This window comes from Choloepus didactylus, chromosome 12, assembly GCF_015220235.1.
Source record: "Choloepus didactylus isolate mChoDid1 chromosome 12, mChoDid1.pri, whole genome shotgun sequence".
Lineage (NCBI taxonomy): Eukaryota > Metazoa > Chordata > Mammalia > Pilosa > Megalonychidae > Choloepus > Choloepus didactylus.
Genome location: NC_051318.1, coordinates 98,904,434 through 98,931,791, shown reverse-complemented (window position 1 = coordinate 98,931,791; position 27,358 = coordinate 98,904,434). Strand labels below are relative to the sequence as shown.

At 41.5% G+C, this 27,358-nt stretch overlaps 1 protein-coding gene across 1 annotated transcript in view; it reads right to left on the bottom strand.

The window, feature by feature from the left end:
• Window positions 1-2,478: 2,478 nt before the first annotated feature.
• LOC119507128 (calcium-binding protein 39-like) overlaps window positions 2,479-27,358 on the bottom strand; it is a 128,775-nt gene continuing 103,895 nt past the window's right edge. The window contains exon 5 of the mRNA XM_037800231.1: window positions 2,479-4,635. Within this exon, the coding sequence (XP_037656159.1) occupies window positions 4,456-4,635 (180 nt within the window). The 3' untranslated portion in view covers window positions 2,479-4,455. The remainder of the gene's footprint in view (window positions 4,636-27,358) is intronic.

Below are 27,358 nucleotides of genomic sequence, written 5' to 3'. Positions count from 1 at the left end.
TAGTCACATAATAGCACTTTCCATACTGCAAAAACAGAACCGTTTCAACAGATGAGTGGATAAACAAAATGTGGTATATACACATGATGGAATCCTACACGGCTGTAAGAAGGAATGATGTTGTCAAACATATGACAACATGGATGAACCTTGAAGACATAATGCTGAGCAAAATAAGCCAGGCACAAAAAGAGAAATATTATATGCTACCACTAATGTGAACTTTGAAAAATGTAAAACAAATGGTTTATACTGTAGAATTTAGGGGACCAGCAAGAGAGAGCAACTAAGGGAGAATGATAACCCAATAAGAACAGGTAAGCTATCGTGGGTAAATTTAACGTTCTGGGAATGCCCAGGAATGACTATGGTCTGTTAATTTCTGATGGGTATGGTAGGAACAAGTTCACAGAAATGTTGCTATATTAGGTTATTTTCTTGGGGTAGAGTAGGAACATGTTGGAAGTAAAGTAGTTTCTTAGGTTAGTTGTCTTTTTCTTACTCCCTTGTTATGGTTTGTTTGAAATGTTTTTTTTTAATTGTATTTTTTAAATCTTTTTTTGATATAGTTGATTAAAAAAAAGAGTTAATTAAAAAAAAAACAATGAAAAAATATGCAGAACCCCCTTGAGGAGCTGATGGAGAATGCAGGGGTGTTGGGCTTCCCCACCTCGATGGTTGCTGATGTGCCCACAGACATAGGGGACTGAGGTTTGATGGGCTGAGCCCTCTACCACAGGACTTGCCCTTGGGAAGACGGTTGCTGCAAAGGAGAGGCTAGGCCTCCCTATAATTGTGCCTAAGAGCCTCCTCCCGAATGCCTCTTTGTTGCTCAGATGTGGCCCTCTCTCTCTAGCTAAGCCAGCTTGAAAGGTGAAATCACTGCCCTCCCTGCTATGTGGGGTCTGATGCCCAGGGGTGTAAATGTCCCTGGCAATGTGGAATATGACTCCCGGGGAGGAATGTAGACCCGGCATCGTGGGACAAAGAACATCTTCTTGACCAAAAGGGGGACGTGAAAGGAAATGAAATAAGCTTCAGTGGCTGAGAGATTCCAAAAGGAGCCGAGAGGTCACTCTGGTGGGCACTCTTACGCACACTTTAGACAACCCTTTTTAGGTTCTAAAGAATTGGGGTAGCTGGTGGTGGATACCTGTAACTATCAAACTACAACCCAGAACCCATGAATCTCGAAGACAGGTGTATAAAAATGTAGCTTATGAGGGGTGACAATGGGATTGGGAAAGCCATAAGGACCACACTCCCTTTGTCTAGTTTATGGATGGATGAGTAGAAAAATGGGGGAACAACAACAACAAAAAGCACCCAGTGTTCTTCTTTAATTGTTCTTTTTCACTTTAATTTTTATTCTTATTATTTTTGTGTGTGTGGTAATGAAAATGTCAAAAACTAATTTTGGTAATGAATGCACAACCACATAACGGTACTGTGAACAAAAAAAAGGGGCATTAATGGTGTTATTGGGGAGATATGAATAAGGCCTCAAAATGATTAGAAAAAAATAAAAACAAAACAGTATCGTGTCCTCTTTCACACCCATCATCAATCTTTTCAATTCTAGCTTTTCGAGGTCTCCTTATAATTTGTTTCAGCCCTTTATACAACTATAGACCCTCACTAAAACATCCAAAGCCTTCCTGAAAGAACATGAACGAAAGATGGTAATTATTTCTGCCCTATGTACCATATATTTTGGATAAAACAGCACTTGTTTAAAAATCTAATTTCCTCTAGTACTGGTAGTCTAGCAAGATCTGTAGATCTGTTTCGAAGCAACTCTCTTCTGCCAATTAAAAAGGTGTCTAGTGATATTTGCATTTCATTCTCCTTCACATTGTTACAGTCGTTTTCATCTTGTCTAATTCCCAGAACGCATGCGTGGGAAATGCACAAACCAACTAGGGTGGCCAATCATGGGGCATTTATAAGTTTGCTGTCCCAGGCCCGATGTCCGTCACTGAACTCAACCATGAAAGGAGGGTCACTTCTGGAGGCCGGTCCCCACTGGGCCAATTCGCAAAGGTTAACCCTAACATTTGGCGGATGCCCGGCTGTCACCCAGGAGTCTCAGCCCCCCAGTTCTCTCTGGGCCGTGACCCCCCCCAGAGACGTCCAGAAGTCAGACACTTTCTGATCCGGACCTTCTCCAGTGCACGGCCTTGAGGACAAAACTGGGCAGGAGAGCAGGAATTTGTGACTCAGACTTTGTTGCACCTCTTGGAGCCTGTTTCCCTAAATAAAAAGTGGGAATGGCCCCGAGCTGTGGTGAGGCCTAAGGGATGAGATGTGCATCGGTGCCAGCTGCCACCATCATGGGACGGCTGCATTGCAAGGGTCCGATGCCCCCCAGCCTGGGCTCGCCCTGTCCGGAGCGGTGACGAGGACGGACATGTACTGTCATAGTCGGGGCTGCGAGGAATCAAACTAGCCAAGGGGAGGGGTGTGTGGTGCTTTTTTATTTATTCAGTCTTTATTTAAATGTGTGCTTTTGAAAAGCTTATTCAATATGACCTTTTCAAAATTCAGTTCCCACAGTATTTACAGTGAACTTTGTACAAACATATTTTGACTGTGCACTTCCTGCTTTCCCGCTTAGGATAATCTACAAACGGGTATCACAGTGCAACCCCAACTACTTCTTTTCTTGCCTCTTAGACCCAAGTTTTCTGTCCAGCAGGTACTAAGCTAGGGAAAAGTGTTGCTAAGAGAGAGCTAATTCAAGCCCGGAGGAAATAAAATATGCTTTCTTGATCAGAAAAGAATCATAACTGTTCTTTGCTTTCCAATTGAGAACATGCATCCCCTGGTGCTGTGGAAGAGGGTTAGGCAACCAAAGAACTTCCAATGGTTATTTCACATTCACTTTAAAAATATTTACATGCTTCTCTTTTCATCCAATGAGCAAAACCAGAAGAGTCAAAGTCTCAGGGACTCTGGACAGTGAGGAGATGTTATACAGCGAACTTGACTTAAATGTTTGGAATGAAGCATCCTCGGTGGCTGGCGCTGGCTGTGGAGCCTCCAAGAAAGGTCCAGAAGGAGGACACGGAGCTCCATGCAGGACACGGACGGAACCCATGCCCAGGACCCCCGCGAAACGGGGAGACCCCTGCCAGGTGCTCTTAAGATGCACAATCCACAAGCGGCACCCATCCTGGAGAGCACACTTCTCTTTCTCTCTCCGCCTGGAGACACAGCTGGGTGAAGAAAAACAAAGAACACAGCACCCGAGTACTCTAAAAAGCAGGGGTTCTCATGGAAGGCAACACCACGTGACTTAAAAACAGAATTATGAAAACATACAGATCAGCGATTGTGCCTTTAGTGCTTTGTAAAGATAGCATTAAAATTTTATTTTATATACATGATATCTGAATTTTTTGGTTCCAAGTCTTTTTAAAAGAATACAAATTAACTCCTTAATCATCCTACTACACAAAAGAATATTTCGGACCAAAGTTTTATGTTTTCTGCCTTTTCACTGAGTGACAGCTTCCCAGAAAATAAACTGAGAAGAATGAATTTTCCGCCGTGTGAGAGTTTTTCCAAGCATTTATTCATTTCCCTTTCCAAGGTAGTGGCCCCGCTTTTAAACAGTAGCCCAAAGACCTGCACAGCTCTCCAGGCACAATGGTTTTGAGGGTGCCAGGGATGCGAACGCCGTGCTCCCCACTCTAAAACACTCACCACAACACGTTTCTCCCATATTGACAATGACGAGTGAAATGTTCCCAACAGTGACGAGCCCCACAAAAGTCCGGGTGAAGCGGCAATGACCGTGGGGGCCTGTGCTCCTTGCCCCCTGCCCACAGCCACCCCGGGGTGACCGTCCATCCCCCCTGGTTTTGCTTCACTGGTCCTAGGCTAACTGATGGCGGGGCGCAGGGTGGATGCCCAGCTCTGGGGTGCTGAGGGGGTCTTGGGAAGGGACGTGGGTGGCAAGCTAGGAGGTGGGCATTAAATCCCCAGAAAAGTAGGAATCAGAGTCGAAAGACATCGGGAAGGGAGCAAAAGGATACCTAACCAGCCTCGCTTTCTTGGGGCCCGCTTGCCCCCATGCCCAGCTCCCCCCAGTCTCAGTGGCGCCCCTCAATTGGCCTAGCGGTTCCTAGAGGCTGGGGGCTGGGGTCCACCATGCACAGCCCTGCCGCCTTTTCCCCACAAAGGGTTAAAATCGATTTTATCAGCGTCTAGAACAAGCTCTGATTTCACAGAAATAATCACAGATTTGATTAAAGTGAATATATTATTCTAGGTTAAATTTGTTTTCCATTCAAACATTTATATTCCATCTACTCCGAACAACGAATAGATAAAGAAAAAGGCACCTGCACAACCTCCCCAAGACCCCACCACTCTCTGACATGACACTTAATGGACAAGCCAACGAACGACAGGGACGGAACGACTGCAGCAGGGAACTGGGCGAGCGCATCAGGGGGCTGGTTTTTTCAAGTCTCGGATCTGTTTAACCAGGTAGTTCTTTTCATCGGTGAACTGCTCGTCGTCCGTCCTTTCTTTCTGGAAGGTGCTCAGAAACTCGATGAGTTTGGGTTGGTTTTTTAACAGGATCTCCACAATAGGCGGTGTTTTGTGAGGACTGGCCACGAAAACCTGGAACACAAACACACACACCCCTAGAACGGGCAGGCACCAGGGGCCCAGGCGATCTCGCCCGTGCTCCGTGTGCCACTTGTGCCATTATTGATAATATACAAAGCCCCTTCCTTATTATACTCCCCCAGTGAGGAAAGTCAGTAATTCACCTTTCGTATCCATTTTCTCGGTAGCTAGTCAGGAGCAGATCTGGGAACTATTTTTTAACTTTTACTTTTTTTTTTAATCGTGGTGTGGTGGTTTGAAGCTGTAGGTATCCCAGGAAAATATGTCCTTAAATCTACCCCATTCCCGTGGGTGTGAGCCATTCTAAGTAGGACCTTCTGACAAGGCTACTTCAGTTAGTGTGTGGCCCACCTCAGTCAGGATGGTCTTAATCCTTTGGAGCCCTTTATAAATAAATAAAACACAAAGAGACAGAGAGAGAGACAGAGAGACAGAGAGACAGAGAGAGAGAGATGGCGGGGGGAGAAGGGAAGCAGGAGGGGAGGGAGAAAGCCACGGGAGCAAGCAGCTGAAATCAGTGAATCCTGGAAGGGAAGGGAAACACCAGCAGATGCCACCATGTCCTTGCTCACCGGCAGCTGGTCTTTGGGAAGAAAGCATCGCCTTGACCTGGACATTTTCTCAGCCTCAAAACCATATACTAATACATTCCCATTGTTCAAGCCAAACCATTTCATGGTATTTGCTTTAAGCAGGCTAGGAAACTAAACCATGTGGTAACATGTATATAATATGAAATTTGCCATTTTAACCTCGGCGAGTGTACAATTCAGTGGCGTTAATTACACTTACAAGGCTGAGTGACCATCGTCACCATCCGTTACCAAAACTTTTCCATCCCCCAAACAGAAACTCTGCCCCCAGTAAGCAGTGACTCCCCATTTCCCCCTACCCCAGCCCCTGGGAACCTCTAATCTACTTTCTGACTCCATGAATTTGCTTATTCTAGGTATTTCATATAAGAGGAATCATACATATACTTCTCCTTTGGTGTCGGGCTTATTGTCTCGTGTATCATCATTTCCTTCCTTTTTATGGCTGAATGACATTCCACTGTGTATATATACACACCACGTTTTGTTCATTCATCTGTTGACGGACACTTGGGTTGCTTCCACCTTTCGGCTACTGTGAATAATGTTGCTATGAATATCGGTCTACAAGTTTGAGTCCTTGTTTTCAATTTTTGGGAGCTATATACCTAGGAGTGGAGCTGCAGGGTCATAAGGTGATTTTTTTGAGGAACTAACAACTTTTACTGTTTTTCTATTTTAAATTTTTATTTGTTTTAAAATTTTTAGTGGTAACATATATAGAACCTAAATTTTCCCAATTTAACTACCTTTATGTATACAATTCAACAGTGTAAATTACATTCACCTATTTGTTTTTAATAAAAAAAATCTTTCAAACAGAAAATAACATAACAGACGCCATTATCCTCGCCACATAAATTGAACGGATTTTTGCCTTTTTTTGCTGCAAATCTCTTTTTAGAGGAATAAAACATCACAGATAGAACCAACCCCAGATCTTTCCCTCACTTCCCCGTCTCTCCTCAACAGCAATTTTTAATCCTGTTCCTCCTACTACATAGGTATGTAAACACAAACAGCAGATAGTATTTCCGAGTACGTCTGGTTTTTTTAATAATTTATTTCCTGAATAGGTCAATTTAAAATTCAAAAAGTGTAAGTGTGAAAAGTCCCCTCTTCCCTTCCCTCCCCAGAGGCCGTCAAGGTCACTGTTTTCTTTTGTAAGCAGGGGCTTTAAAAATGCAGCTGCCAGGCGGGGCCTGCCTGAGATTCCCAAACAGAGGAGCTGGGCTGGGGTCTGGCATTCTGCATAATTATATCAAGTTTCATAAAGAGTTCTTATGTGCACTCCTGGTTGAAACCACCATCCTGGGCTAATAACAACTCAGCTGTGCTCAGCAACAGCAAGGGGACACTCTACAGGGCATCAAATTATTGATCTTGGGCAGTATTTTGTAAGGGACACGCCTCCTGGTTCCCGGGCTACATATTGACTATGTGATCAGGATACAGATAAAAGTGTAAACGTGTATCTGGCCTCTAAGATGGCACCCTGGTTTCATTTTCGGGGCTCCTGAAAAGGACCAAGTGCACCCCGCTGGCCCCTCTGCCTGTGCCCCCGTGCCCCCCCCGTGCACCGTGCACGACCCCAAGGCAGCTGTGGGCGCAGCGGGGGCCACGGGGTTGCGCCCTCGCAGCTCCTTCACCCCAGGAAGCACCTGGGAGGAGCAGAAGGTTGTGGAGGGTGTAAGGCTGCCGAGAGGACACTCGTTATTTCGGGGTTTGGAGCAGGCAGGCCGGTAGTGTTGGTGACGAGAGCACTAGTGTGTGGGTTACGGAGAGGATTCTGGTACCCGGCGGTGGCAAGGGGAGGCATTCCAGAAACAGGGACTCCTGTGGGACTGGAGGGGCTGGGTGGGGGAGAGAAGGTGAGGGAGGCCCAGCAGAAGTCCTGCAGGGAACCGAGAGTGCTGATCACGTGGGCTTGGGCGCCACCAGCTCAGCACTTGCGTCAGATGCCACCTTCCCCACTCACTGTGTGGCTAGTACTTTACCTGCTTTCCTATCTACCTACTTATTTCGGTGTCACAAGCCTCACTATCTAGAGGTAAGAGGCCCCAGGCCTGAGAAGACTCTGAAGGCCTTTTTTGGCGGGAGAGAAGAGTCTGGACCCAATACAGGGCCTGGCTGTGGCCTCTGGACCCTGGACACAGTGCTGGAGGACAATGGCTTCAACAGCAGGTCACGTTCACGCAGCATTAGCCACAGCTGCCGGGTGCTGAGCTCTTTTCTGTGCCAGGTGCTGGACAAAGGGCTTCACAACCATCCGTTATCCCCACTTCATAATTAAAGAGACCGAGGCTTCATGAGGAAGAAACTTGGCGCAGAGCATCACGGTTCACAGCCCCTCGTGAGCTGTGCACTAGCTCTCTGTGCCTCAGTTTCTCCACCTGTAAAATGGGGTGCTGACAGCGCCCATGTCTTGTCAGCCACGTGCCAGGACTCCATGCAGGTGTTAGAGAAGCATCCAGCACATCCCAGGTGCTCGGGGGGCGGTAGCTGTCTCTGCAGCACCCGTGCCCGGGCCACAGGGCTTGCGGGTGCAGGGTGGTTGAAGCCATCAGTGTGTCTGCATTTGTGTGAACTGATACAACGCGCCCTTCTGCTGGGGGAGATTCAGAATTGGAGACCAAAACCCACACACCTCTGATACTCAGCTCATTTGGCTGATTTATTTCTGGAATTGTTTATGCACACAAGTGTGTGTGTTATGGTGGTTTTGATTCTTCGTGTTTCTGCTCTTTCCATCAGTGGGCTCGGGGATCTCACTCGCTCAGCAGAGGGGCACAGAGCACCCTCTGTGAATGCGCGGCTCATCGGGAAGCAGTCTCCCTGCAGCCCTCGAGCTCGTGGTGAGCCCACTCCGGCTGCCAGGGAGGGCCGAGACTGGGAGGAGGACATTTCCGGAATCTTCTCTCGGTGGTCTACAGCCATGACCGAGACCCCTGGACTTGAGGGTTTACGCTGTTAGACAAATGCTTGACAATCCTACAACACCTGTTGGGATGTTACAAAATCACAGGCGGGGCTCCATTTGTTTACAGGTTGGGGGCAGCAGTTTGCTTTGGAGTTTCAGCTAAAAATTGTCTGGCATTTTCTGGTAATGACATACCTAACTCACGTGACAGTCATTCTTTCTTTAAAAAAAAGATTAACTATACTGGAGAAACTAAGCTTCTCTGTTTCAATCCAGAACAACTGTAAAACGTGGTGCCCTGGCTCCACCATAAACATGAGGAAAAGATAGTTTGTTTCTGAATTTTAGAAATTTCCTTATTTTTATTTTTTAAACCTCCTGAGCCCTGCTGCCTCTGCCTCTGAAGGTAGGTGCTGAACCTGATGCAATGGTGTGTGTTTCCTTCTGGGCAGCCCCGTCAAGTGTTGCAATGAGCCATTTATCCTCAGGAACTCACTTCCAGGTCAAGCTGTGTGGAACCAAATCTTTTGAATAGCATGTCCAGTACAGAGAGTTTCTTGGTTCTGTCACTGCTGTTCCCATTTTTTTTTCTAATGCTATTTTCAAACTACCTCAAAACAAGTTAAAGGAAGGAAACTATCTGCGACTTCCCTCTTTGAGAAAGCAGTTACATAACATGTCTCAGAAATGTGATTTATGGAGCACACAATCGTGGCTAAGAGAAAGGTGAATACCATAACCACAACTCAAATATTTTTAGCTCAGAAAATTAAAAATATTTTGATGTCCTTTTGAAACCTGAGTGCTTTTAAGAAAAATGAAATGTAAAAATGTCATACGTTCATGTTCATGAATTTCATTCAAATTCTGTTCTGCTAAGCGGGACTGGAGCGGGACAAGGCCGGGGAAGGATAGTCTTCTGCTCTGCTGACCTGTCCTTGAAGCATGTTCTGTATCCGGCTTTCCGATTGGCTTCTGCCAGGGTCACATGGCAGTTACCCACAGCAAACCTTCCTTCCATGAAACCGTAAAATGAGAAAAACGTTTTACACTAAAGGCTCACCATCCCCAAATGAATAAAATCCGAGGAGTGAACGAGTTAGAATATTTTGACGCAATGCTTGTCAGTGCCGATCATAGACTAACGTTAACTTTTTCTCCTGTTTGAGAAGGAAGATCGCTCTCTGCATCTGCAAGCTGGTTTGATGTCTGGGCACTGAAGGGCACACGACAAGCAGGTGCAGGCCCCACAGCACATTAAGGGGGGACAGGAATCCACGGCAAGGGAGCCAGGGAGAAAGGAGAGCAGGATGGAAACTCAGGACGCTCTCAGAGAGCATCCAGACTCTCCTGATAGCCTGTCCTCTCGGCCACCACCCTTACCATCATTTCTGATTATAAAAAGGACACGTAGAAAACTAGGGAAACACCGAAAGGCACAAAGAATAAAGTAAAAAGTCACCTACATAGTTCCACCACCCAAAGATAATCACTGTATCTGCTGTACATCCTTCCGGCATTTTTTCTGTGCATATGGCTATATGTAAATATATTTTAAATAAAACTGGGCTTTCAGTCTGTACACAGTGGTTTGGAACCTATGCTTTCACTTAGTAACTTACTTTTAACAATGATAGATTCTTCTCACGTCGAGAGACACGATCAGCATATTTAAGGGATGTCTGCAATTGTGGACATCGTTGAGTCCTAGCTATACTCTGAGCATCGTGCTAGGTATTTTGCACACCTGGTACCCTTTTGATCCTTACGACAGCTCTGGGAAGGACACACTCTTCTCCCCTGTGCTCTAGGTGACGCACAGAGAGGTTATGCATACCCGACGGCTGTGCTCCCAGCTCAACCTGCTGTGCCATGATGCCCCCAGCCAGACCCTCCATTTGAGGCAGGGACATACTTGTGGTTCACATCGAGGTGAAAGGACTTGGGATGAAGCTAAACGTCACACGTGTCCCAACTCTAGAACTTTTACTTTAACTGAATCTGTCTTTTGCCTTCATTCTAAACTCTTCCCAGTATCATCATATTACCTGTAGACAGCTAAACGCAGGATGGATGCCTGAGACTTCCTTACAGATAAAGACTATTATTAATCTGAATTGGACAATTCAAGTCTTGAAGGCAGTTTAGGAGGAGGAACATAACCTAGTGACTAAATATGTGTCACTGAGTTTCTTTTTTTAAAGGTTTTTTTCATTAATGACTCTGGTGAGATATAATGCACATACCATACAACCCAGCCATTTAAAGTATACAATTCAATGGTTTTTAAGTATATTCATGGTGATGTGCAACCGTCTTCACAGTCAATTTGAGAACATTTTCTTCACCATCAAAGAAATCCCGTGCCCTTTAGCAGCCACTCCCCACCCCGCCCCCCTCAGTCCTTGGCCTCTATAGGTTTGACTTTTCTGGACATTCCATATAATGGAATCATACAATATATGGTCCTTTGTGATGTAATGGCTTCTTTTACTTAAGGATAAGGGTTTCAAGGTTCATCCATGTTGTAGCTTGTATCAGTACTTCATTCCTTTTTATTGCCAAAACCTCACTGGGTTTTGAAAGGATTAAATGAGAGAATGCCTATAAAGCGTTCAGCAGAGTCCCTGGCGCAGAGTTACTACTTATTAAATTATAAAGTTAATTTATGAATTACAGTTGTTATTTTCTTCAACAAATCACCACCAATGTCACATATGACAGTTAATCACTTCCCCAAACATCTGCTTTCATAATTAAATCCAATAGTTCCTTTTAACTATTGTGAAAATTTATTCTGGCTTAAAAGACATTTTCTGCTTATTAATTATTATTTGCAATTGTATTCTATGGAAAAAATGGTTTCTCCTCCATTATACTATTACTGGAGTATAGAAACTGATGCAAGGTGAGAAAATGCAAACAATTAAATGTAACACCGGGTAGTTTTAGAAAAATGGGATTATCCTCCACACAAAGAAACAGCGTCCTGGTATTTCCCCTGGTGGCATTGTAAAAAGACGCATTCGTGTTTCTAATGTGCTTTGCCATAAACGATTGTAGAAAGACAAGTAGATTCTTACAACAGAGAGAGACTTCAAGAATTTAGCTAACTCATCCGCTCACATCAGACACAACCACAGGTAATTTGGGGCAGACAAGAATTTTTTTCTATTACAGCACCTGGGAAAGTGATTCTATAATCATCCTTAATAACCTATTCCAACATGTGTAACTCCCAGTCTCTATTTATGTATAGTCTAAATTTTCACTCTCTATATCAAGAAAGTTGTTTTTGGTTCTGACCCAACAGGTGAGAAAAAGCAACTGGTCCTAATAGTCTGTGAACGGTGTGTTCCTGTCCTCAAGTACTACTATGAAATTTCTTGGCAGCCTCTTCTGTTTTTGGTGTATTAGTAGTTGAAGTCTCTCCATGCAGGGCTTATTCTTTAAATAACTCAACCTTCTCGGTGGCTTTTCCCTTTTTTAGGCTCTCTGTGGTTCTCTATACTCTCCTGTGGCTGCTAAAGCCCCCAGGGGTTGATGGTGCCTCTTCTTCTGGGGAATCTTAAGCAAAACCCATTTCTCTGCCCAGACGGCCAGTTAGGGTGATCTCACAAGAGCCCCTGGCTTGTGGACAGAAACTTCACTACAGTGAAATCCCTGGAGTTGAGGGATATACTGTAACCAAGAAGTTAGGATTTAACAAATGATTATGACTACTGAATCAGTATATAGATATTTCTTTTTTACTTTCTAGTATATTAGAATAGCCAGAGGGAAATAGCTGAAATTTCTGAACTGTAAACCAGCTGCCTTGATCTCTGATAATGACTGTAAAACTATACAGCCTTTCTCTTGTGATTGTAAAAACCTTGTGACTAAACCCTCACTTGTAACCTCTTTATCCTGTTTTTCAACTTTAGAGTCTTATGATCACTAAAGACAGCCCCTAATGTTTATTAATGAAAGAACTTGAGTCAGCCCAGAACAAATCCATCCCAATTCCAAAACCATCTTGCTAGATGGAGCTGGATCTAACCAAAATGGGCCTGCCTGAGATGCACAGTAGCTTAACTTTAAACCTATAAGTGATCTATACCTCATTATAAGACTAAAAGTCACTCCCATCAGCACATTGAGGCCACCATTTTCTTACATATGCTCTGGGACTAAGCATGTAATCGATCTGCGCATGTTCAATAATTAGATCATCTCCTAAATGGCTCATTATCCTAAAACCTGCCCATCTTTTGATACTATAAAACTATCAGTGTTACTGCAGTCTGGAGAGAGAGATTTTTGGGCCCACAGGCCATCTGATCTCCCGCTTTGTGCTCAGCAATAAACTCTTTCTCTCTTTGAAACCCCCAGTGTCTCAGGAATTGGTCGTTTGAACGCTTCAGGCAGAGAACCCACTGCTTTTGATCAGTATCAACTTGGCGACCCCAGATGCGACCAGGTTCCTAAGAAGCAAGGCGTCCGGCCGAGTGAAGTTCTGGAGGCTGGCAGGACAGGAAAACGTGGTAATAGAGCCTTTTGGGGCACTAGACTCTGCTAGTCCAGAGGTTTGACAACCGAGTTTCTCTCTGCTCTGCTGACACTCCAGACTCCCGGCGCCCTAAAGCTTCAAAGAGGGACACCGTTTCCAGCTCCAGGTCCAGACATCGACTGGGTGAGGGGGTCACAAGGAAAAGAGGATCAGGAAGTCGGCACAGGGTTTCAGGAGGACCCAGGCCCCACTTCCAGAACGATCTCCCTTCTGACCTCTATCCTTTTTTTTTCCCTCTGTTTTCTGTAAAACTAAGTAATCTAGCAATTAATTGGCTTTTAATGAAATTAAGTGCTTAATGTCTGTTTAATTATTAATTGGTACATTTCTTAAATACATAATAAGTGTTAAGTGTCTGTATAAAATTGTTAGTGTTATTGCATTTGTATCGTTCAGATGCTCCTGACTGGCTATTGATTACTGATTACTGAAATTATTTTTTTAAAAAATAAGAAACTCTGATTCTAGTAGCATTCCTGAATGTAGCCTTTTGAGCTGTAGTTTGAAAAACTGGAAAGATTTCAGTTACGAGCCTATGGGAAAAAATAATTTATTTCCATAACACAGTCTGACCTTGGTAAGATTTAGAATCAGGAAAGAAGTGGCCTAAAAATGGTTCCATAGAAAAAGACACTATGTTACAGTTAGAGTTGTTCTGCAAAAGAGAGCAGAAATGGGATGAAATGATGTATAGTCAATCCTTTCTTTGTCTCTTTCAAAGGTATATTTCTGTGTTTCTGGTTTTTTGTGTGTTTAACTTACTAGTTGTGTCTACCTGCTTGTTCAATGTATATTTTTATACCTCCAGACACTAATAGAAAATTTTAAAAAATTCTAAAAGAGCTCTATCAAATTGCTTAAAGATAAATAAGTGCATATATTTATATTAATAAATTGATTTACATAAATGCATATGAATATATATGTAAATTAGTATTCCTGGCATTCCAGAGAAAAAGGGGGAAAAAAACCCCTCTAGGCACCATGGTTCAAGGCCTTAGTATTTGTAATTCCTGTATACAAACCTGGACATTGGGAAGAAACAACCGCTTGGAGTTTCCAAAGGCAGCCCAGGGAGGCCTTGGGAAATGGCAAAGATGTTTCCAATGGATCAGGTCAGAGCTTTAGGTGAAATAGATCTAATAACTGGAAACAGTTAAAAGAAGGGAGTAGGAACTCTCATCAACACTCAGGCCCCCTTAGGGTCTTAAATCCCACCACCCCCCTTTAAAACTTTAAAAACAAGTTCAACAGACCAGGCCTCATTCTCTCTGTCTTGCCTATCCCTGCCCCCAGTGCCTCTTAAACCTTGGTGGATTATGAATTATCCAGTAGGGGCAGCTATAGGAGAAGGGCTGGGTGCAGAAAAGATGGGAGAGGTGTAGATTTGACTTAAAAATTCTTTCTACTGGGCCTACAGATCAGAAGTGATAGGGACAGAAAGAAAGTTGTGGAATAGGCCATGCTTGTTCTGAAAGAATTCCCCAATTTAACATCATTTTTTTCTAGTGATACCTTTGCAACAGTAACTACAATAAATGATTATTAAAACATAAATAGCCCTGGGATAGGGGTAATTAAATAATATCCAATTGCCAAATTTCAGTTAGTAAAGGAAAATGTCCTTGAGAGCTATAAAAAAGTTTTCCTGCATTTATGCTTAAGACAAATTAAACAATTGTAGTATATTTTCCAGAGCTTGATAGTCAATATGCTTTTGAACTAGTTCATCATTTTAGGATGTTATGAATATGAGTTATGAATATGAATTTTAGGATGTTATGAAATTATGAATATGCTTGTTCATCATTTTTAGGATGTTATGAAAACAAAGAGATTTTTTAACATCCATTAGAAAGAACAAAAGCAAATACAGCTGCAAAAAATGCAGTGACAAATTCTAGTCCTATTCCTGTTTTTATGATGACTTTGAACAAATACAATTTTGTTCTACTTAGGTATGTGCTCCCTAAATTTATACAAGTTTGGCAATAAAATACACTAGCATTGTAACTATGAGATTTTTATTATAATAAAAAAAGTTAGTGCTTAATGAAATTAAATTATTATTTCAACAAACTTTATTTTTACAATAATTATGGATGTTGAAAGACAGTATCAAAGATATTTTTAATAACTTAAAGTATGCAGATAAGTAAAGTATACAAGATGTGATTTGTAAAAGAAAGGGTGTGATTTTGTCCTTGCAAATGTGTAGGACAAAGCCTGGGTGAATATGGAAAGTTGCAGACGGTTTTTGAAAGTGAATTTTGCCCATCATGGTCAATGCGGACTACAATTTGATAAGCTTGTCTAAGGGAATATGGTTTTATCCTGAAGTAAAATGGCTAGTTTTAATATGTAAGACAAGGCCTAAATGGATATGGAAAGTTGTAGGTTTATGAAAGTGAATTCTGTTTGTCAGAGTCAATGCTGACCAAAAATTTTATAGGTGTGCCAGTTTGGATATATTATGTCCCCCCAGAAGCCATGTTCTTTAATGCAATCTTGTGGGGGCAGACTTATTAGTCTTTTGATTAGGGTGGAACCTTCTGATGAGTGTTTCCATGGAGATGTGACTCACCCAGCTGTGGAGGTGTGGCCCCGTCTATTCAGGATGGGTCTTGATTAGTTCACTGGAGTATTTAAGAGAGAAGCTAAGAGTCCACACAGACCCAGATGCTGGCTGACGCTTGGGAGCTGACGCTTAGAGATGCTTGGAGATGTGGCAAGAAGGGCATTTGGAGATACTAAGCTAAGAGATGAAGCCCAGAGTTCGCCCTGAAGAAGCTAAGAGAGGACCCCCAGACTCTTACAGAGAAACACCCTGGGAGAAAGAAGCAAGGACGCACAGGAGCCAAAACACAACCCGGGACCAGCAGATGCCAGCCACGTGCCTTCCCAGCTGACAGAGGTGTTCCAGATGCCATCGGCCTTTCCTCAGTGAAGGCATCCTCTTGCTGATGCCTTAGTTGGACACTTTTATGACTTAGGACTGTAAATTTGTAACCAAATAAACCCCCTTCATAAAAGCCAGTCCATTTCTGGTATTTTGCATAACAGCAGCTCTAGCAAACCAGAACAATAGGTTGTTTATAATATTTTTTAAAGAGCTTTTGTGTCAAACTGGAGCTTATTTTCCTTTCTGTTAAAATAATGCAGATTGCTAGTCTGCTCTTAATAAAGAGGTATGAAAAGTTTTTCTTAACCATCTGAGTAGTCGGTCTAGAAGACAAAGATACTATGTCATATCAGAATAATATCCTTGTTGATGTTTATGTTGACCTTATCATCCTTTATTTTAGAAAACAGGTCTTCCCATTTTTAAAGGAACTAAGTCAAACCTAAGAACTTTTGGCATTTTGCTCTCCCTAAAATCGAACCCTAAAGGTATCTTTTCATTTCAAACTATTGCAAAAGATTAATCTTTGACCTTATAAAAGTGAGGTGCTAAAAACAGTGTAATATATTACATGGGAAGTGTAATGTAATTAATAATAATTAAAAAGGACTTTCTAATCTTCTGTTAGTTAAATTTATATGGGCGATATGTTACTCATATATTTAGAGATTGTATAAAATTGCTAAAAATTTGACAGTGTTCTCACTGTCCATGTTATGTCCTGATACTGACGTGCTTGATGTTAGACGACAGTAAGATGTTACTGGTCAGGGGTTTTCATGTCAGGAAACAACCAAGTTTTCTTTTCAGTTATACTGTTAGGTGCTGACGTTTCTTTAAAAATGCATGCAGTCAGCTACAGATCAGAGATTCATCTTCAACAAAAGGGGACTTTAAAAGAGAAGCAAGGCAAATATGCAAATTATGTTCTACCTGTTAACATAACCCTGATAAATGTGTATAGGTGAGACAGGGCAAAACTTTTGCTGTGGATTGTGGCTGATGACCCCAATATAAGTCAATTGTCAAAATGTTTTTATTTCTGGAAACAGCTTCGTTTAGAAAATGCTCATAAGAATAAGGGCCTAGATTGTAACCTCTTACAGCAGTCACATTTATTCCTGAGCTTGAACTGTTATTTCTATATTCTGAGATGTTTTACTCTTAGTGCATAACCTGGTAGCTCCTTGGAACTTTGGGGATCTGTGTGACACCTGAGACTCAGGATTAGAGTCCTACAGCTACTCCATACAGCAACTTTTAAAGAAGCTGAAAAAGAGATCAAACTTTGATTAGGGATGTGAATGAATCTGATCTGGTTAGGATTAAGGTAAATCAGAATACATGGTAAAAGATGATACACCTGTATTTTAAGACTTTAATTTCTGTGTGAGACCGAAGGAGGAGAGATTTAGTTTGCCTAAAATTTAAGTTTTCTGTAGCACACTATCTGATTTAACCTGTCTTGTCAGTTTATTTAAACAACATAACTACATGAAACCTAGAATAGGGAATGAGACCTTGACATTCTGTACAAGTTAATGTAATACCCTGATGCATTCCAGAGTATTTTGGGCAGAAAATGAACAATATTTGCAAAATCCCTTGAGGGACTGGAGAAGGAAAATGTGAAATTATTAAAGTTCCCCATATGTTTTATTCCTGCTATTCTCTCAAACAACAGGGGCTCCCAACTTAATAAGCCCAGCCCTCTATCTTGAAGCTTCCCCTTATGAAACTTATTTCTGTAATGGTGAAACGAAGTCTAATTATAATTAATGCCTGAAAACCCCTTTTGCTGCTCACATGTGTCCTTTCTCTAAACCAAACTATGCAAATAAACACCTTCTTACCCCCTCTATGGAACATGACTTCCAGAGTTATAAATCTCCCCGGCAACATGGGACACGACCCCCAGGGATGAGCCCTGCCCTGGCATCATGGAATTGGCAGTTTTCTTGACCAAAAGGAGGAATAGAAATAAAACAATAGAAAGTTGCAGTGGTTAAGAGATTTCAAATAGAATTGAAAGGTCATTCTGGAGGTGACTTTCATGCAAGTTTCAGCAGGGTATTGCAAACTGCCACAGTATGCCAAGCCCTAAGCAACAGTGTTCCTGAAAACCCTAAAGAATACCCCAGGCTCTAAGACTCAATAAAAAGTTTTACTTATTAAGTGTATTTTTCAGAGATTTAAAGCCTCCAGAATGTTCCTATGCCAGTTAAGTGCTGAAACCCAGAGGTGCTGGTCTTTCCAAGAATAACAACTAATTTCATTCCTCTACCCCATAATGTCAATGTCCTTTTTTAGTGTGAAGAAGTTAGAATGGTTGTCACCCAGATATTCTCAAGATTGACAAAACAGACAAACAAGAGGGAGAAGTTGTGTTCCAGTTTGCTAATGCTGCTATTATGCAAAACACCAGAAATGGATTCGCTTTTATAAAGAGGCTTTATTTGGTTACAAAGTTACAGTCTTAAGGCCATAATAGTGTCCAAGGTAAGGCATCAACAATCGGGTACCTTCACTGAAGGATGGCCAGTGGTATCTGAAAAACTTGTTAGCTGGGAAGGCACATGGCTAGCATCTGCTGATTCTGGGTTGTGTTCCAGCTCCTCTCTCAGCTCCTGTGCATTCTTGGATCTTTCTCCCAGGTCCTTTCTAAATGCTTACGTGGCAGCATTCTGGGTTTAGCTTCTTGGGGGAAACCCTGGGCTAGTATCTCCAAAGCATCAGCAAAAGTCTGCTTTTAATGGCCATCTCCAAAATGCCTCTCTCAGCTGCTCTCCAAAAGGTCCCTCTCAGCTGCTCTGAGGTCCTTCTGTTTGTGATCTTTTACAGGACTCCAGTGATTAAATCAAGACCCACCCTGAATGGGCTGGGTCCACAGCTCCATGGAAATAATCCAATCAAACATTTCACTCACAGTTGATCGAATCACATCTCCACAGAAACACTCAATCAAAGGATTCCAACCTCATCAACAATAATACATCTGCCCCCACAAGATTCCATTAAAGAACATGGTGGAGGAGAAGGAAGACGGTGGCATAGAGAGGAGTGGAAGTTAGTTAGTCCCCCTGGAACAACTAGTAAACAACCAGGAACAACTAGTAAATAATCTGGAATAACTGCTGGGGGACAACCGTGACTGTCCACACATTGTAAACCAACCTGGACTGGGAGGAATGCCTGAGATCGCAGCATAAAATCTGTAAGTAAAAACTGTGGAACTGCACCAGGAGCCCCCTCCCCCCATGGCAGCCCAAACTGCAAAACCTCGCTATAGGACAAAGCAGCACTCTCTGAACAAGCGAATATACCTCAGTCCAGCTCCAACTGGGGTTTTAATTAACAAATGTGGACTGCTCAATATAAGCTACAAATCCCCAACAAGCAGACAGAAGCTTTTAGTGACAACTGACCTTAAAGAGCCAGAAAACTTCTCTGTCCTGGGAGGGGGAGCCCAGAAGACCAGGTGCTATCTCTGGCCAACAGGTGAATCTGGAGGGGGGGTGGTGGTGCATGGATTGGCCGTGAAAGGGGGCTTTCTGTCTCTTTTTCTCTCTCTCAACCTGAGCGGCTCAGTGGAGAAAGCCTCAGCCATTTTCAATTCGAAGCTCTCTGACCCAGACAAGGGTGGAGATAGCAGAGTCAGAGAGACAAAGAACCTATTTAAATGCAGATGATAACTCCCTAGGGGGTTAATCTTCCCTAAAAGGAAGGAGATGGTGCCCAGCTCTACTACTGTCCTTCCATTCAGAACCAGACAACAGAGCCTGGGGGAAAACAGCTGAAACAGAAAGTAAGGGGGCCACACCTCCATACACCAGTTAGGAGACAGGCTGACAGGTGCCACCTGCTGGGCAGATTAGGAAAAGCACAGTGGCTTGAGGCCTCACAGGGTGTACCAATCTTCTAAGACACATCCTCAGGGAAACCTGATACTGAATATTGCCCTGTTCTGAGACCTGAGCCTGTTCTGGTCTGGGAAAACCTGATTGGGGTAACCAAGGAAACCAGATGCCTAGACAACAGAAAACTACAACATACACCAAGAAAAACGAAGATATGGTCCAGTCAAAGGAACAAACTTACACTTCAACTGAGATACAAGAATTTAAACAACTAATGCTAAATCAATTTAACAAGTTTAGGGAAGATATGGCAAAAGAGATGGAGCATATAATGAAAACACTGGGCAAACATAAGGTAGAAATTGAAAGTTCGAATAAACAACTGGCAGAATCTATGGAAATGAAAGGCACAATACAAGAGATGAAAGTCATAATGGAGACATACAACAGCAGATCTCAAGAGGCAGAAGAAAACACTCAGGAACTAACAGCAAGACACCTGAAAGCCTACACACAAAAGAACAGAAAGAGAAAAGAATGAAAAAATATGAGACATCTCTGGGAACTTAAGGACAAAATGAAATACAAGAATGTACATATCATTGATGTCCCAGAAGGAGAAGAGAAGAGAAAAGGGGCAGAAGCAATAATAGAGGAAATAATCAATGAAAATTTCCCATCTCTTATGAAAGACATAAAATTACAGATCCAAGAAGCGCAGTATACCCCAAACAGAATAGATCTGAATAGACCTACACCAAGACCCTTAATAATCAGATTTTCCAACATCAAAGACAAAGAGGGAATCCTGAAAGCAGCAAGAGAAAAGTGATCCATCACATACAAAGGAAGCTTGATAAGACTATGTGCGAATTTCTCAGTAGAAACCATGGAGACAAGAAGGCAGTGGGGTGATATATTTAAGATACTGAAAGAAAAAACCGCCAACCCCAAATCCTATATCTGGCAAAACTGTCCTTCAAATATGAGGGAGAGTTTAAAATATTCTCTGAAAAACAGACAATGAGAGAGTTTGTGAACAAGATACCTGCTCTACAGGAACACTAAAGGGAGCACTACAGACAGACAGGAAAAGACAGGAGTGAGAGGCTTGGAACACAATTTTGGGTGACAGTAGCACAACAATGTAAGTACACTGAACACAGATGACTGTGATTATGGTTCAAAGAGGAAGGCCACAAGCATGTGGGACACCAGAAGGAAAGAGGGAAGCTAAAGACTGGGACTGTATAACTCAGTGAAACCTAGAGTGCTCAACTATTGTGATAAAATGTACAAATACGTTTTTACATGAAGGAAAACAAATGAACGTCAACCTTGCAAGGTGCTAAAAATAGGGTGGTATTGGGAGAAAAATACACCTGATGCAAACTAGAGACTATAGCTAACAAAAACATTGTATTATGCTTCCTTTAATGTAACAAAGGCAATATACCAAAGCTAAATGCATATAAGAGGGAGACATAAGGGAGTGGTATGGGACTCTTGGCATTGGTGATGTTGTCTGACTCTATTCTGCTTTAGTTTAATTCTATCTTTCCTTTTGCTGCTTCCTAGCTGTCATGTTTTTTTTTCTCTTTTTCTACCTTCTTTGACCCTTCCTCCTTCTTTGTGGAAGAAATGGAGATGCCCTTACAAAGATAGTCGTGGTGGTGGTGAATACATAAATATGTGACTATACAGGGAACCACTGATTGTTTACTTAGAACAGTGAACAAAACCATCTTAAAAAAAATAGGTTGATGAAGAAACCTGAGGGCACTAAATTGAGTGAAATAAGTCAGACACATAAGGACAAATATTGCAGGGTCTCACTGATATGAACTAATAATAATATGTAAAAACATACACATGAAATATAACTTAGCAGGATATAGAATGATGCCAAAGAATGGGGAGCAGTTGCTTATTATGAGCAGAATGTTCAACTAGGGTGAACTTAAATGTTTGGAAATGGACAGAGGTGATGGTAGCATGTTGTGAGAATAACTAACAGTGCTGATTGGAGTGTGAATGTGGTGGAAAGGGGAAGTTCAGAGTCGCATATGTCATCAGAAGGAAAGCTGGAGGTTAAAAGATGGAAATGTATAAAACAGTGAATCTTGTAGTGGACATCTTCTGTGATTAACTGTACAAATATTAGACATCTCTTTCATGAACTATAACAAATGGATGACACTATAACTAGAAGTTAATAATAGAGGAGCATATAGGGAAAAATATACCTATTGCAAACTATATACTACATTTAGTAGTATTTTAACATTCTTTCATCAACAGTAACAAATGTACTATACCAATACTATGACTCAATAATACGGGGGGGTAGTTAGGGGTATAGGAGGATTTGAGTTTCCTTTTTTTGTCTTTATTTCATTTCTGGAGTAATGAAAATGTTCTATAAATTGAAAAAAAAATTAATTGTGGTGATGGATGCACAGCTGTACGATGGTACCATGGGCAATTGATTGTACACTTTGGATCTTTGGATAATTGTATGGTATGTGAACAATCTCAATAAAAGTAAATTTAAAAAAATGAACACGCCATTTTGGGGGACATAATAACTCCAAACTAGCATAAGTGTAACTGAGAAGTTAGAAATTAAGAAATGATTATGGTTACTGAATCACCATATAGATATTTCTTTTTTGCTTTCCAGTATTTGAGAATAGTCGGAAGGAAATACCCGAAATCTCTGAACTGTAATCCAGTTGCCTTGATCTCTCATAATGATTGTATAACTATGCAGCCTTTATCTTGTGATTGTAAAAACCCTGCAACTGGCTACCATTTGTACTCCCTAATCCTGTGTTTCAACTTTAGAGTCTTATCACAAAAGACAGCTCCTAATGTTTATTAATGAAGGAATTTGAGCCAGCCCAGAACTAACCCACCCCAATTCCTAAATTATCTTGCTAGACAGAGCTGGTTCTAACCAAAACTGGCCTGCCTGACATGCGCTACAGCTTAAACTTTTCTTTTTTTAATTTTATTTTGAGATAAATTCAAACTTACAGGAACAGTTGCAAAAACAACACAAAACCCATACACAGAACTCCAGCATACCCCAACACCCCTCCCCCGATACCCCGATCCACCAACTTTAACGTCCTGTCACACCACCGTTTCTTTCTTTCCTTCCCTCCCTCCCTCCTTCCCTATCATCCATCATCTACTGTCTGTCTTCTGAACATATGAGAGCAAGCTGCACACATCCTTGAACAAACAATATAATTCACATATACATTTCCCTTAAACAAGAACATTCTTTTATGCAATCCCATTAAGTGCAGCTAAGAAGCTCAAGAAATTCAACATTGATACAAAGCTTACATTCCATATTTCCTTTTTTTTTTTTTTTCTTATGTCCCAACTGTGTCCCTTTGAGACTCCTCTCCTCCATCCTCAGATCCCATCCAGGATCATCCTTGGCATATAATTGTCATTGCCTATTTAGACTGCCTTTTTTTTTTTCAATTGTGGAAACATATATACAGCCTAAATCTTCCCATTCCACGCCCCGCCCCCAGCATTCCATTAGTAGGATTAATCACATTTAGAATGTTGTAATGCTATACACTTTCCCACCATCCATTACTAGAAATTTCCCTTCACCCCAAACAGAAACCCTACACTCATTTCTTAACTCCCCATTGCCCCTTCCCCCACTTCTCGTAACCCATACTCTACTTTCCATCTCTATGGTCATATTCTCTGATACTTTCTTTGTGCTTACTGTGGGGCTTAAATTTAACCTCTTAAATCTGTAACAATCTTGTTTTTCTTTGATACCAACTTAACTTCAATAGGACACATAAACTATGTTCCTATACTCCTCCATTCCCCCACCTTTATGTAGTCCTTGTCAAAAATTACATATTTTACATTGAGTCCAAAACCACTGATATGTCATCAGAGTTTATGTATTTTATATCCTGTAGGAAGTAAATAGTGGAGTTACAAATCAAAAATTATTGACTTCTATTTGTATTTCATTGTGGTCAGAGAACGTGCTTTGAATATATTCAAATTTTTTTTTTTTAATTTACTGAGGCTTGTTTTATGCCCCAGCATATGGTCTATTCTGGAGAAAGATCCGTGATCACTAGAGAAGAATGTGTGTCCTGGTGATTTGGGATGTAATAATCTATATAGGTCTGTTAAATTTTTCTATATCTTTCTCTCCTTTCTCTGCTTCTCTGTCGGTAGGGCTCCCTTTAGTATCTGAAGTAGGGCAAGTCTTTTATTAGCAAAATCTCTCAGCATTTGTTTGTCTGTGAAAAATTTAAGCCCTCCCTCAAATTTGAAGGAGAGTTTTGCACAGCTTAAACTTTAACCTATAAGTGACCTATACCTCATTATAATACTAAAAATCACTCCCATCATCATATTAAGGCTGCCATTTTCTTACATACGCTCTATGACTAAGCATGCAGTCAATCTGCGCATGATCATTAGATCATCTCTAACTTTATCATCTTGAGCCATTATGTTCATTATCCTAAAACCTGCCCATGTTTTGAAATTATAAAACTATCAGAGTTACTGCAGTTCAGGGAGACAGATTGTTAGGTTCAATCTGGTCTCCTGCTTCACGCTTAGCAATGAACTCCCTCTTTCTCTTTCAAACCCCAGTGCCTTAGGAATTGATCGTTTGAATGCGTTGGGCAGAGAACCCACTGCTGTTAGTCAGTATCAATACCATCCTCCGCACTCGGTGACCACTGGCTCTCCCTGGATTTTTCTCAGTCCATTTTTCCCTTTACAAGTATGGGATATTGCACTTTTCAATCACTGAGCTTTAACCACTTATTCTTGGCTTTGTCTACAGTTCACAAACAGCTTTGTGATTCAGAATCCTTCTTCCAGGATGCTGTCCCCTGGAGCCCTGCTCTCTGTTGCAGGTTTCACTGGTGAGTGTGACAAGCACACTCACACTCTCTGCTGTCCTGTCCAAGCCTCCATGGAAATGTGAATCAAGACTCCCTGACGAAACCACCCGCACAAAACTGGATTCCCAATCCACAGTTCCTCAGTTTCTGGATGGAGGATGCCAGCAGGACAGAATCTAAATATTCTCTGATGGTTGTCAAACATTTTGCCATAGGTGTTTTTTTTTTCTTGAAGGACCCTGTTGTCATTCAGATGTTTGAAAATTGATATTATAGTGTATTCCTCTCAGTTTAGAGTTACTAGATTCAGCAAATAAAAATACAGTGCACGCAGTTAAATCTGAATTTCAGATTAGCGTATGTCTCATGCAGTGAGGCTGCCACTTTCTTACGTTGTTTGTCTGAAGTTCACATTTAACTGGGTGTCCTGTATTTTATCTTGCTAGCTTATCTGGGTTCAGAAGCACAGAAGCCCTTGGTTTCCTTCCTTTAGCAACATACACAGTCATTCATTCTGTCAGGCAGTCATTTATTAAATATTTAATAAACACCTACTATGTATCAAGGACCATTCCAGGCACTAAGGGGCTAGAACAGAGAAAAAAAAATCAGACAGAAGTCCCTGCCCTCAAACAGCTCTGATAACCTAAACAAAGCCTAGAAAAGAGGCACTTGGCTTTTCTAATTTACGCACCTCGGTTGTCCTCATAACTGTGGAGCTATGTAGTAGAAAGAATATGGGGCTTGGAAGCAGCAGATCCCCGGGTCTCTGCAAGTTTGGGCTTGCCCCTTAATCTCTCAGAGAAGCAGTCTCTTGGTCTCAGAAGGGAGAATAATACACTTGACTGACCTCACAGATGGGCGAGGATCATATGAAGGGGAAGATCTCTGTAAACTACAAAATGCTAAAATGTTACTAGCTTTGCTCTCACTGCAATTGCTTTGGTATGTTGAAATTTGAGTCTTTGGGATCTACAAATGACATACAACTATGGAAATCATGTAGGCAACTGTATATTCCAAAGTTATGTGGAAAAGCAACTTAAAAATCTTTTTTTATTCTCTATGATATTCACAAACATTAAATACAGGCTTCATGTTCCTCATATATTACTGAAAAATATAATAATATGTTTTTAGGTAATAATAATATTATAAATACTCAGCAACAGGGCCATCAAACAGAGCCACGAATAATATATCTGCATACTTGTTTGGTGATGTTGCTAAAGTTGGTTGGAAACACCCATTGCAAAACTTTCCATAAACAGACACGGCTGATTATTTTATGAATTTTTAAAGACAGTATTTTTAAAAGTAGAAAGGAGAAGTGAGGTCTTAATTATGGCTTTTCACTTTTTCTCCTCTGCCTCTGTTGAATAAGCAAAGGAGGCACAATAAGCTCAAATGAGGACCTGATAAAGAAACTGAATATTCTACATTATTTAAAATAGTTGAAACATTAAGTTGGAAGTTGATACAAACACTGATTTTCTACTATGCCATTAAAATTTGGGGGGGGGGGTATTATTAAAACAGGTAAGAGGAAAAGCAAAGAGAAGTGATCAGCTCACAGCCAATTCGCAAATTACCTTGCTTTCTCCAGCAGTAGACTTGCACTTGGCAAGTCAGGACTGGAGCGGTGTGTCCTAAAGGAAGCGGGTAAGTCATGGTTAGTCTTTCACCAGATTAATCTGTAATTCTGTATTCTTGTCAATAAGACCACATGGAAACTCTTCTCATGTAGAGTCTTTCTTGTTCTGTATATTTTTGTAGCTGAATTGTCAACCCGACTTTTATATTTTTGAATGAGCTGCGGTGGGGCTTCCTGTTTTCATGGAAATAGCTACTGCTGCCAAGTGCCGGCATCGGAGTGACCACTCTTGGCACTGGTCATGCCGGATGCAGCAGTTGTGAGAGGCGAGCCGAATGGCACAGACCCCCCACCCCCTTCACAAATGGGTGGGAAGTGGCAACGTGGCTCTTGACCCTTAAGGAGGTTATCAGGAGAGAAAAGAGAGAAGATGAGCTCATCGCTGATCCCTAAATTCATATGTCTCTGGGAGAGCTGGGAGCACAGGGATAAGGGTCTTACGCATCTAGTATCTGGGAATGAGACTTTAAACTTTAACCTTTTCAGTTCACAAGTGAGGAAGTGGACTCAGATGGATTTGCCCAAAGTTGCTGCTGCCGATGAGCCAGAACAAAGAGCCAGGTCTGCTGATGCCATCCAGTGCTTTCCCACACCAGCCCACTCTCAACAGTGGAACTACGTGAAAAGGCATCTCACGTGCCTCTATGAACTTATCAGCGAGCAGAAAAATGAGCCATTAATAATCTGGCAATGACAATTTTAGAAGTGTGTTCCACATTTGGAAGAGGCTTTGGGGAAATAAGCTATTACAGAACTGTAAAAAAAAAAATAGTAGGACTTGGCTGTTAGTTGTTTCTAAATAACAAAATATTATTTTTTTTGGCAAGTAAACAATTTAGTTCACACTTCAGGGGAAGGAACATAGGGTACAGGCTCAATTCATATATGTACAAATAAACAAGTGGTCAACTGTTTATAAATATGCCTATTATGTCCAATAAGTAGGTGATCCAAATTCTGATTTTCTCAGAGGGCAGAAGTGGTTATTTCTACTATTTGTGTTTGGATGGATTTCTGTTATTTCTATTTGGATCCTTCTATAAAACTGCATTTTTTTTTTTGAGCAAATTATATGGGATTTGTTGTCATCTAGGACGAGATATTAAAATTCTGTGTGAGCCGAAAGACATGAACCACATGCTTATATATTTAGAATGGTTTCTTCAGTAAGAATGGCCCCTAGAGGGTCTATCATTTTACAATCTGTAGGCTTTTTTAAAGATCTACAAGTCCTCTATTTTTGTTTCTTCCAATTTGTGTTTTTTTTTATTATGAAATAATTCTAACACAGAAGAGTATAGGGAATATCTCAGACTTCAT